General features: G+C 40.3%; 1 protein-coding gene across 1 annotated transcript in view; it reads right to left on the reverse strand.

Annotated features, from left to right (window-relative positions):
* The window catches only part of LOC130248800 (uncharacterized), a 75,325-nt gene extending 62,918 nt beyond the window's left edge, over positions 1–12,407 (reverse strand). Inside the window, exon 1 of the mRNA XM_056482819.1 lies at positions 12,126–12,407. Coding sequence (XP_056338794.1) covers positions 12,126–12,407 — 282 coding nt within the window. The remainder of the gene's footprint in view (positions 1–12,125) is intronic.
* Positions 12,408–13,489: the final 1,082 nt, after the last annotated feature.

A 13,489-nucleotide genomic window follows, 5' to 3' on the forward strand; every position in this document is an offset into this window, starting at 1 on the left:
TGTGCTTTTTCTTGTATGGTTATTTTATTATTTCTTCTTCTTTTTTTTTTTTTTTTCCCTTTTCTTCTTTCAGAAAGCATTCATTTTCTGTCTTTTTTTACCAGTGGTAGAAAAACATTGCCACTAGAAATCTTTAAGACAGAGTAACAAACCAGCTTGGAAATCTGAGGTGTCCCTGTGAGGGCTTGCTGAGATTCACCATTGGATTCATCTTGCTGCCACTTTGAAAAGTTCATCCAAACATCCAATAAGAACACTTGCAAACTTGCTCCTCACTGAGTCACAAACTCTTCTCCACCCAGTTGTGGGAATTATGTTGGTTCTTAACAGCCTTCTTCCTTTAAATTAAAGCACTTAGTGAAAAGTATGTGAACTTCAGTGCAGGGTGTAAAAGGATTTTGAGGTAAAAGGTTCTCAGAGAGAACTGGCAGACACAGTTTACACTTTCCATAAGATAGGTATAGATGTTCTTCTGAGCAGCTTGGAGGTGTGGAAGAAGGTTACCAATGCCTTGGGGCCTGAAGCCATTGTGTTCCCATGGCAAAGACTTGAAATCCAGTGGTGAAGAAACACCCTGAAGTAATGAACTTATGTAAATCCCTCTGTAAGGTTTTGGTGGGTACAGAAGAAAGAAAGGTAAACACAAAGAAAAGGAAATCTGGTCCTATGCCACATTTTTAACTGTTTTCTTTAATTAAGGAGGGCATTCACCCAGGTCCTGTTGAACAATTCTAATACATTCAGAAGGACAAACAGAACAAAATCCACACAAAGGCAAGAACACAGAAAGTGACTACCATCATACCCAGGCTAGCAGCTATGAGGGGTGGTCACCCTGGGGACAAGGGAAGCAAATACACCAGCCACACCCCTCACACAGTGAAACATCTGCTTCACCATTGCTCCTACACATTCTCCTGAGAGAACTCTGACTGCCTAATCTCTTAAATAAACAGTCCTGGATGCTTCTTTAATAGAGACCATTTTCTGTTATTTGCATGTTTTTCATGTTTCATTGCTCCCATTTCAGTCCTCACAGTTCATAGCAGCAAATGCCCTGGTACACTTGCCTGCTCCACTCTACCTTGCCTTCCAGCCAAGTCAAAGAAGAGCCTTTTCTCCTCTCCTCACTGTGAACAGACTTCCACAAGGCTACAATACTCAGGAGCATCCTCTCACTCTGAATATCCTGTAGGATACTCAGCACTTCTTGGAAGTCAAGAATAAGACCTCCAAATAGAAGAAATCCATTCAAACCAATCACCCTATAAACAGCCTAAAATTCCAAAGTCTTCTTAAATTAGCAGGGATTTCCTCAATCAAACAACATTGTGCAGGCAATAATCATCTACAACTCTTTAGTGCTTCAAATACTTCTGCGTGTAGGTACCGACCTCAACACAGCTCTTTCTTGATGTGTATACTTGAATACAAGCACCACTTCTTTTACTGAACAGTAGGTAAGAGAACAAGCAGAACTCAGGTGCAGCCAAGCTTTTTTGTCTCTTTTTCTGAGGCAGCAAAGGATTTGCCTACACCAATAACTGCCAGGTTAGGAGATGACAAGTGCTCACAGTTGTGCTGCATTCTACAACTTATTCTGAAGAGGTGGATATAAATTATTACTTTTAATAATATGCCTTCCTTTTTCAAGTTTTGTATCTTGATTAGATAATAGCAAAGTCATTTAAGGAAATATTTTAAAATTATAAATATTATCATTATTATGTACATGTACTTTATATTAATTATGTAAATATATTCTAAGACTTAGTATAGGCTTAAAATGAAACAGAAGCATCTGTTGAAAAATGCCATAACCCTGTGGCAGCTGCTATTAAACCATTAACAGTATCAGGTTTCATTTAAACCAGATTTACCATTTTCTGTAACAGCCCGTGGGAAAGCTAAAAACATTAGGCACAAATTACTGACAAAAGAGATCCTTAATCAAGCCATACATTTCATTTGGCTAGCTGGGTGCTAGATAGTAACCCCTGTGCTACAAATTAAAGGTGATGGTTACAAGGCTGTGATCAAAGACAGTTACCTGCAGTATCGAACAATCCCAAAGCATTTGCAGATGAAATCACCACTGTACCACAGCACCCTTTTCAGTTTCTCTCTTGCTTTCAGGCTCACTCTTTTCTTAAGAATAATTCAACAGTATATGCTCTTCTGCTAGCTTACATATAAATCAACAGTGGTCAAGCAGCTGGTGTAAGGGTAATCACTGTCACAATTAGAATTTTACTTCTTTGTTTCTAGTTCACAGTTATTCTTCATTTGCTGTAAGATTTTATCCTGGACCTAGACTGCAGACTGACTCTTTGGGACTGGAAGCATCCTTTTGATAACACTTACAGGAGCTGGGTGTTTAAACCACACCATGATGAAAACACCTAATCACAAAATATAAGCAAAAACTTTATAATACACAAAATATAAGCAAGGACTTTATAATACACCCATCTGCTACAAGATCTGAGGTTGTAAAGACTGTTGGGAGCCCTTAAGCATGAATACTAGGTGCCTGACCCAGGTAGGACATCTCAGCTTACACAGTCAAATAAAACACACCTGACAAATAAGAAATTTCTTTCTGTTGAATCCATACAAAAATCCCAGCCCAGCCTCTGCCTGTAACTCTATACCATCATCCCAAGCATTCAGGAAGGTGCCTTTGGGTCCATGCTAAACCTTTCCCATTGCCACAACAAACAGACTCTCTGTCACAGCTCACTGTCACAGGAACTCTGGGAGAGAGGAGAGAGCTCGGATCTCTGCCACCTGCCCTTCATTAGCCTCCTCCTAGGCTCGAGCATGAGTTGGGATTTGGGGCAGCATAGCCCTTAGGCATGGATGCACAAAGGCATTTAGTCAGATAGCTCAGATGGAAATCCACAGACCTGTGTGCCTCTGTGGGTCTGAGCTGCTCAGGCACAGAGCAGGGAAGAGCTCAGGTAAGCAGAGGAGGAGGATGGGGATCACTTATTGCTCCCTTTCAGGAGACTCAGAGCACTGCCTGGGATAGGCAGGGCACAGGCTGTTCAAACTGAGCAGTTTGTTCTGATGGATTGTTTTGTTTCTGAAGGAAAAAAATAAAACCAGCAGTTACTTTTCCCTGCTGGTGCCAACCTCATTTGAGGCACTGTCTGGTAAATTAATGCACAAGCCTGCACCAACACTGTTGTTCAAAAAGCATATAGTACCTGAAGACAGCTTCTTGGGTTTTGAGAGGTCTGCTCTCCAAGACCTTACCTCAATGTTCCTCCTTGCTCAGGTCAAATTTCCACTGAGTCTGTGAGGTATAGAGACTTTTACAGTGCTATGAAAGCATCAAGCACCCTCCCTTTTACTGGTGTAATTTCTTCTGCAAAGAAAGATGTGGCAGAGAATAAATAATGCTTGTGTGTGCCTGCACAGGCACAAGTAATACTTCTTAGTCTGCAGTTAACAGTGTTGCATTTAATTGAATTAAATCATAATGAACTAAAATTATCTCCTGCCACTATTTCTGAATTCAACTGTTTTATATCAGTTTTATTGTAATATATCTTACTTCCCCATATGCCACCACAGTTTCACTCAATAGAAAGAATGAATTCTATTTGAATATTTCAATAAACATATCCAGTGTGAGCTTTTGGGGGTTTTTGTCTGACTTACTCTTGGGATTTAACCTTGTCAGAGAAGAAATAAACTTTTTCCTCTTTCCTCTGCACCTTCAAATGTTTTAAATTTAGGAAAAAAAGTGGACAGAAGTCAAACTACTTAATTAAAATCACACAATAATTTGACCAATACAACTCAAACAGATTAAGGTGAATTAAAATACGCAAAGGCAATTCAATATTTACTTATTATAGAGAAGAATCCTGAAAAATGCCATATAAACTAACAGACCATCATTTCTGATTATGAAAACTACAGCACGTGAATGTCACTGGTGTAAAACACAGGTAGAAAATCTTTTAAATAGGAAACAGTTCCCATCACAAACAAATAAAAATTATTTTACTATGTCAAATGAATAGAGCTGGAGATGAGGCTGTTATTGCCCAATTACAGGGGAGCTTTCACAACCAGATTTCAAACTCTCCCTGTTTTTGTGCAAGGCCAGCATACAGGCAGAGAGAAGGGCATTCTTAGGAAATGTTTGTGTAACTCTGAAATTTATACAAGGCCAGAGGGGAGGAAATAGAAACATAGACTGAAGTAAAAATAAAATATCATGTTATTAGAGTTTTTCCAAAAGTCCCTATCTATCACCAGAATGTTTTGGAATAGCTGAAAACTTATTTCCCCAGCTTTCCATCACTGCCTGTCTTCAAACAGGTATCTGAATACAAAATAACACACAAATCAGAGGACGACCATACAGTGACATATCAATCAATTCCCCACAAATTTTTTTGTTCCCTGTTCTCTAAGAGAATAGGGCCTGGCACAGGTGAAATGACTCCCTGACTCCCCTCCCTGCAGCTTGCAGATCTCCTTAAGCCTTTGAGCAGCACCACCACCTCTCCTGGCACCTGGCTTCCCTGAGAGCAGTACTCAGGCTCATGATCTGCCAAGAGCACAGGACAGCAGTATTTGTAAGCAGGCAATTCATTCACTGCTTTCAGTGGTGGCAGAGAGCAGGATTCCTCCTGGCATGCTGTGCCAAATCACCCCAGCATCTTCCCAGAGCCACACTGAGTGCCCCAACACAAACACCTGCCCTCTCCCATGCTACCAGAGCACTGACCATTCCCCACTGCCTGCCTCTCCTCCAGGACTGACAACTCAGCCCATTTAACTCCAGCAGCATCTCATGCACAAGTACCTTACACCAGAGGACCAGAATCCGGCCTTTTATCTTCCCTAATATAGAGGAATGTTTGCATTCTGTGAGCTTTAGCCTCTGCATCTGTTGCTAATTGTCCTGGCACATCTGCTGCTAATTCTCTTCTGCTCTTGGACCAGCAGGGAGTAGTAATGTATGGTACATCCAGCTCCTGCCTCCCCGAGCACTTCTGGTGATATACTGGCCTGGGTGGATTCTGACCTCATCTTGTGAGGGAGAAGCCGCCTTTGAGAGAGGAAAGCAGGAACCCCAGCTCATTCTCCTGACTCTGCCACTTCACTTATTTATCCCTGAGACTGATTTCAGCACGCTCAGAGCACGAGTTTCCCAGGATAACACGGACTACAGACACGATACAGCGGAGTTTATTTCTTTTGTGTCAGGAGGACGCCCCAGAAACCACTTGGAGCCGAGGAGTCTCATGGAGCCTGATGGAGCCGTGGCTCGTTCGGCACGCAGGGCTGAGTCACGCAGCAGAGCTGCTCTGCCTGCCCCGGGCTCCAGAGCACAGCAGGCAGCTCTCCTCTCTTTCTTGGTCCAGCAGCTGCTCCATCTCGTGTCCCTTCCCTGATGCTGTCCTGGATTCCTCATCACACCTCAGACAGCAGCCTGTTCAACCACAGGCTTCAGCCCAGCCAGGGATGCAGCAACACTCACTCTGCAAGGGAAGCAGTGACAATCCAGAGTTCATGCTCCTTCAGCATTTCCTGGATACTCCAGACTCAGTTAGGCTCTGCTCTCCTTCCACACGAGGAGAGGAATGCAGGAGTCTTTGTGTTGGGATAGATGGTCGCCAGGGACAGAACTCATTCAGTCTGTATACGCTAAAAGTTAGAGTTGCCCTGCTAAGAGCTGCCAGAGAGGGACAGAGATAATAGGGGAAAGAGAAAGAGCAATGGGATAAAAGGGTGGTGGGTTCATAGGAGGGAGGTAAGAGAGGGGTAAAAAGAGAGAGTAAAGAGAGTAAGAGAGAGGTAAGAGGGAGGGAGAGAGGGAGAGAGAGCAAAGGCAAGAAGAGAGAGTAAAGAGAGAGAGTAAGGAGAAGAGAAAAGAAAGTGATTTCCAGTTTATAATACAATAAATCTTCTTCCATGATGAATATTCTAATTTCCGCTAACCAATGTAATACAAGATACAAATTCTATAGCATTTACATAGAGCCTATAGGAATCCTTATATTACCACAGTGTCTTACACTTTAAACTCTAAAAGCTGCTCTTTGGACCTTTGGGCTTGCTCTCTGGCAGAGGGCATTGTTCTACCAAGAGGGGATCACCTTCAGGGGCCATCCTATTGTCTCATAGTTACTCAGTAACTAAGGCTTGGCATCTCAAATGTGGCTTTCATTTCAATTTCGTTCATGGTTTCTATATTCCCAGAATCTGAGCATTCATATTTGTAAGATTTTCCTGTTTCATCTTTCCCAACAGAGGAAGACCAAACTCTGAGAAGAAAATCTTTTTTCCCTGTGTGCTCTGCATGATTAAGCAAGAACACCTTTTTGTTCTTTGGTTGCATAAAGCACGCTTCCCATTTCTGTAGTACAGTTTTGCAACTACTCTGCTCATCCTGAGCTCACAGATAATTATTTAAAATGCAAAATGCTTTAAAACCAGGTATGTTAAGGCAAAATTGAAAGCATTTTCTGAGGGCGTTTTGCTGGCTCCCATGGCTTGCAAATCTTGACCAAAACACAGTTTAGACCCCTTTTTTAGACCCCTTTTCACAGACAGTCAGCTCTGGTAAGTCATAGAGATGTCTTTTTTTCCAATCACAGAATTTTTTGTTGGGGCTGGCATTTTGTTGTTCTTGATGCTCTCTGTTGTTTGGGATTCACTTGGAGCTAAAGGATAGGCAGAGGTTGGGTTCTGCCTTCCTGCTGGTTTGCCCCAGATAATATATGACTTTTTTACAACTATTGTATCCCATGTCTCACGTCAAGCTCACTTACAGATATAATTCCCAATTAAATAGGGAATAAACCATGGAGTGGTCCAAAATAAAATGCTGTCCCCAGACACTTTTGATGTTTAACATATGTCTGCTAGATTTACCAAAGCAGGCTACATATTTTCCTCTAGTCAGATATGATGCATTGTAACATAGGTCACATTTCTGACGTTTTTTGGGCAGCATGCATTGCTTTAAGGCGATCCTGCATACATACTGCATTCCAGCAGGTGTTTCCAAGAACAACCTCCACTGGAGCACAATGACCAGACATGGAAAAGTAACTCAAATTAATCATCAAAAAGAAAACTTGGGATGAAAAGCAACATTTTAGATACATAAATAAATTGCACAGTGCTAAATAAAGTAGACACAACCAAGTCTAATATGCAATAGCTTCGTAAGAATTGCTCTGAAAATGTGCATTTTGAAGAGTTGTTGCAGAGATATCTAGCAAATGTCAAAGACCAGACCCCCAAACAAACTCAGATAAACAAAATAAAAGCAGTAAAAAGTATGAGATCCCTTCTCTGTGAAAAAAAAGCATTAGAACTGCAGTCTTCAAATAAATACCAGCATCTGTATAAGCTAAGTTCTTGAATTTACCAAAAGGTTCACGTAGCACCTTTTCATCCCAACTACAAATAATTGCATCCAGAGAAAATTTAAGTGGCTCTCATTTTGAAAGTCCTCTGGCACTGCCAAGCACTATCTTTTTTTCATATTGTATCAAATTCTTATATTATGTCCTATAAAGTATCCTAGAGCTACATGTTCTTCACTTATGCCAGAATTTCACTCAAGAATAAAATAAAGCAGGAGGGGAGGAGGAGGGGGGAGAGAGAAGTTTGTGGTCTACTTTTCCTAATGATACTTTGTTTTGTAATTATTAAAAGCATCACAGCCCTTAGACAGCTGCTGACGCACAGAAAATAATGTCCTTGAAACTGTTTGTTTCATCATATTTTAAGAATTAATACCTTAGGTCATGTTAATCAGTTTCTGATATATGTAGTTTTCAAAATGCACTTCAGGGAAGAAAATGCTGGAAATGACTAATACCAACAAAGATATGAACTTTATTTGTTACATATCTAACTCCAAATGTGAACAGTATCAAAGTACTTTGCCATCTGAAGTATTTAGGAAGGTTTAAATAAATAATATATCCCTCATTCAGTGAAATAGAACATCCTCTTTTTCCAAGCAAAAGAGTTCAAATTTATTAATTTTGTAGCTATATTTTAAAATGAGTGTCAGCTCCTGCTAGATGACTGCATGATAAGTGTCCTGAAACTTCAGGAAAAGGCACTAAATTTTTCACAGCATTTGTGTTTCATTTTCAGTATAATAAAAATATGGTGCCCTTTTAATAATGAATAATAGATCTCCTGGTATGATTTACATGAGTGGATTAAATGTCATGTTTGAAAAGTTGCTGTTTTATTCATATTGAATTTCCCTCAAGTAAAACAAAATGGTACCCAGCTACTGTTATAATATTGCAAGTACCTCACCATGCTGATACATAAATATTAACCAGTTGATATAGTCTTTAAAAATCCTCAGTTCTGTGAACTGTTCTGCCAGCAATGGTATCTTTTCATGCATATGAACAGATTCAGTATTATCCCAAGTTCCAGGTGTGCTGGAGAAAATGTGCAGCACCAGAGCTTACACACCTGTGGAGCTCACACCTCTTTTGCCCAAGTGCCAGTTTTGAAAGGCTCTCACAGAATAAGGATTGATGACAAATGGATGCAGCAAGACCAGGGTTAAAAACCAGATTGGGGAGCTCAGGAGAGGGATGCAATTGCCCCTGTTTCTGTTCAGCAGTGCTAGACTGACTTCCCAGGTGACTGGACAGTGTAATGAATGTTTTTTTTAAATGTCACTTGCAGGCAGCGTCATTGGATTATGGAAGGGCCCTCCAAAACAGCTGAAAATTTCCTATCTGAACTTCCCATTCTGAATAGAAACTCCTCTTAACAGGCAATACCTTTTTGTAGAAAAGTGTTTCAGAAATCTCAAATACTTGAAATAGGAACATGTTCCTTAAAGGTTCCAACCCTGTAGGCAAAATCTGCAATTTTCAACAAAATATTTTGGTCCTGATAATTGAAATTATAGCTAAAAATAGATTTTTAAAAAATAGAAGCATTTTTAACTACACTCCAACTTTTATTCCATTGAAAACAATTAATATTTTCATACTGAAAAGTGAAGATTTGTTCTTATTGTTGTAATTGTTCCACACAATTATTTTAATGTCTACAGAATTTAAGAAAAGATGGCTAGGGGGATAAAAAAAAAAAAAAAAAATTAAATTAAAAAAACAAGCCAAGCACTTTGTTTTTCTGTGAGAAATTAAACTTTGCATACTGCAACTCATTTGTGCTCTTCAAGTCACCATTAAGGTGAAAAATGTAATCTGGACTTGCTAAAACTGGGACATAATCCTGTGGAGTAAAGCACTGCTTTAAATACACCATGATAAAAAAGAATTACTGACTGCCTAGGTCTTATCTATAGTAGGATCTTAGCAACCATGAGACTGCAATAAGGAAGTTATACTTGTATAATCCTTGTTCTAGTGTAAAGATGATGCAGTCACATCTGTACAGGTGCTGCCAAGGTAACCTAGTTGCATAACCGCCTTACTCTATGCACAGTAAGCTTCTCATCCCCTTTCCCTCACTCAACTTTCATTCTAGACCTGAGAAAAACCTGGCAGCACAAAAATACATCTGAATTTTAGAAACAAAGCTTCTTCACCACTACTTAACATATACTGCAATTTTTAATCTCAAATTCACATTGAGCTAGATTTAGAATGTAGGTGAAAGTTCAGAATAGCTCTCATTTTGCCTAAACCATACAGACTTAATCTATCAAAGCCTAAAGCCCACTTGCATAAACTAAAAGCATGAAAATATCCTAGAAATGCTGAGTCCAAAACACCTCTCCTTCAGATCATGCAGTTCGTTGTTATTCGCAAAACTGTAAAAAGTCATTTGAAACAGCAGTCGTGTTTTACCACATCCAAAACATTCATACATGTTTCTTTCAGCATAATTTAGGGAAGATAAATGACTTGTGTGACTGTCTGGCCTTACTGAAGGATAAATAAAATTCAACTGGAGCTATTAGGAGCCTCTGTCTAGTATGTAGTCAGAGGTTACCGGGGGAGGTAGGTTGACAAACTAAAAAGGAGGACAATGAAGGAGCAGAAAGAGGGGAAGCTGGCAAGCTGGAGCAAAGAACATTGATTAATGAACAAAAAACATTTTTGAAAGGTCGGGTGTGCAAGTCAGACTAGCCCTGAGGCAGATCTAACTTACATGACCAGCACTTTCTGCACGCAGCAGGTAACCCACGCTGACACCAACTTTGCCGACATGACAGGGTTATTATTTTTGGAAGGATGTAGTGTTCTGGAACAATTTCTCTAATATATTAGTTAAAATTAGGCTTTCCTTCAATATCAAGCATGCATGTCTTCATTTTCACCATGTTTACACTTAGCTCCTATTATTATTCTGGCCAGTGGAAACAAAAGCATATTCTTCATTTGTGAGCACTTCTATTTCTCATGCCATTTAATATATCCCAAGGCAGCAGTGCTGTGTGTAAGATCCTGCTCAAACCCAAATGCTCACTAAGACCTCACTACTTACCCTAAGTCTTGTGGTAGGTGCTACCCACATGAAGCCTAAAATTTGCCTCATCTCTCAGCACACACCCTAAGGGTTTCTTTTCAAACATACCTTAAGGTTGTGCACCACTAGCAAGGTGGAAGAACAGAAAGGTAGAATCATCCAGGGTACAACATACCCTATGTCTCCTCTCCCTGGTGGAGAGGGTTCTCTAAAATTATGGCATTAAGCTTTTGCTGTACATCACTGAGTAATGAAGATAGGGAATTACCAGAAAGTCAATGAATCCAGCTTCTCCTGCATTTTAAGGGAATTTGCCCAATTCCTGCACCCCAGTTCACTAGACTAAAAATGAAGTTTGGTGAAGATGCTAATTAAATATCCCCTGTGAAGCTCCAAGAGAGCTTTGAAGCTCATTTGAAAGTGCAAAATCTGCAAAGACCTAGGAGAAATGTGATGCTGAAAGTAAGAAGCAGGACATGCCAGACATTCAGTCCTAGTGCCCAGTCTTCTCCTTTCAAGACAATACTTCAAGACAAGTAACCCAATGGGTGCACCCTGCCTAGGAAGGAATCACACCTCAGTGATTTTTCTGACAGATGCATGGATTGGTTCTAATATCATGTCAAAGTCCATTCTCAGTTTCCCTCTCTATACATGCAATTCCTTCTGAACTGACAGTTGTATTTACAGACACTGTTCGTTTATCCATTACAGGTGATAAACAATTAAAAAGCAGAAAATGTGACTTAGCAGCACTTTATGTATAACAAACCTAACATCTGAAATTGTCTATCTGCAAGTAACTGAAGGTATCAGTGCCACACATAAAAGTTCCTTTGCCTAAAAGCTCTTTAAGATAGGGGCTGTCTGTCTGTTTTGTATCTACACAACAGAACAGGTGGAGGAGGAACTCTACCATTCAGGTCACATCCCAAAATAATTGACTGAAAACGGAAAAGACTCCTCATTCTACCAATGCCTCATAGCAAGCACCAAAAGAAAAAAAAAAAAAAAAATATTAAAACACCACCCACACTGAGTTAGAGGAAGATTGTTTTTCAAACTGTAAAGAAGCTTTCACGTGCCAGAGAGTTTATCTGAGACCAGTGTTCCAACCAGCACTAGGCATTAGCTACAACAGTGAGCAACTGACACACAACAATCCTGCCATGCACAGCATGCTTAGGCAGGAAAATATGTGTGCCTCAGTTGCAGAAGACAGAATAGAGCCTCAAGTGTTTGGGCTCCTTCCAAAATAATCCAAACGCTGCTTTTTTGGCAAATGGGGGTCAATGGAGCTAAAAACTCTCAGAAGGATTTGGGCATTCATGTGTTTATATACACCCACTCGTTCATTTATTATTCTAAAGCTACTTTACAGAAATCAAATTACATAGCTGACAAGCTGCATAGATAAGAGAGAATAAAAGTAAAATTCAAAATTAGCTGACAACACTATATGATGTAGCATATGTTTGGCACCTTTAAAGTGAGTGATGAGGGTTAACCTAGGGGGAAAAAAATTGCACCTTCCTAAATTGCACCTTAAATTATTAAATAAATTATTAACATGACGGAATGCATTAAATATATAAGCCTAAAGCAGAAAGGGCGGATGTGTTTTAACTTTCAAAGCAAAGCCAGCATATTTATGAAGTGTTGCTTACTGTCTGGATGCTTTGTCCAAAGCAGATTTCAGTGTTGTAGAAGTTTCCACCGTGACTAACAGCCCGCGTCGTCCTGGCCTGAGGCTGCTCCTCCAGCTCCACCAAGGCACCTCCTAAGCGGCTGAGGACAGAAACTTTGAGAGTATAGAGGCCTTTGGGGACCTTATCTTTGACTCCCCTCAGGCATCTGAGGTGAATTTCTAGTGGCTGCAGCATCCTGGAACAGTCAACCTGGGGAGAAGGCTCGGAGTTACTGATCTGGGCTGGGCTGGCTTTAACCATACAATTAGCAAGGACAAATTTCTTCCAGAAAATAACTACTGAAAAGCAGACAACACGCTTCTTGTTCAACCTGCAATTACCCACTGCTTACCAAGGATCTGCAATTAGGGAGGTCAAAAGTCATGGAGATGACAGATAAAAGAAAAAACAATACAAATACTACTAATAAAATGTTTGGCATCCTTGGGGGGAAGGTGGAGCTGGTGAAGTATGACACCAGAAGACACTACCCTACAATAATGAGGCAGAATTAACTGGAAAACAATACCTTCAAAAATGCAGCATGCTTCTCAGGACAGGCACAATGCATGATGTGCTGAGCAGGCTGCAGGCACAGAGAGAAAGACAGGGCAGGCCATGTTTTTATACTAATTGTTAGCCTTGCCAAAGCTATTAGTGCTGTGTAACATGCAGACTATCCTTTCACCTTCTGATTATCATAATCAGATTCTCTTAAAAATAGTAATCAAAGTGCAACACGTGTAGAGTTTAATAACAACTCCCTAAAGGCACCTTTATTCCAAGTCCAGACAAAAGGAAACATCTGCCACTTGCTGTTGACAAGATGTTGTCTGAGTTACAGAATATTTAGCATGGAATAGATGCTGCATACCAGAAATGCTTTTCTGGTGCTTCCCTTGTATGCTCAGCTTCCCAGTGTGTAGGTTTGTGGAGGGGAACAGCCACAGTGGCATAATCTTTACCCAGCTTTGCCTGAATAATGGCATAGGGTCTGTCCCACTGCACCAGAAGATATTTTGGTGCTGCCCAAATGCAATGTTCAGGGTCAGGCACACAACAGGGAGTCCCAGTTAGGCCAGTGTTGATTTGAATGGACAAAATTCTTTCTGCCACAACTAACTGTGTAGTGCTTAAAATCAGCAGTATTGTTTCTCTTTTCCCCAAAAAATCAATTTCTTTCATTTTGAGAAAAGATGAGTGCTAGGTCTTCTTTTAATGCAACTGGATATCAGAGCCCATGCCACACTTAGGAATCACATGGCTACCTTGACTACTAGGTTTAGTGGCCTCACTGTTTAAGCCTACAGTAGCTAATAATCTCTTCTTTAATCCTGTCTTGG

This window comes from Oenanthe melanoleuca, chromosome 2, assembly GCF_029582105.1.
Source record: "Oenanthe melanoleuca isolate GR-GAL-2019-014 chromosome 2, OMel1.0, whole genome shotgun sequence".
Classification (NCBI taxonomy): Eukaryota; Metazoa; Chordata; class Aves; order Passeriformes; family Muscicapidae; genus Oenanthe; species Oenanthe melanoleuca.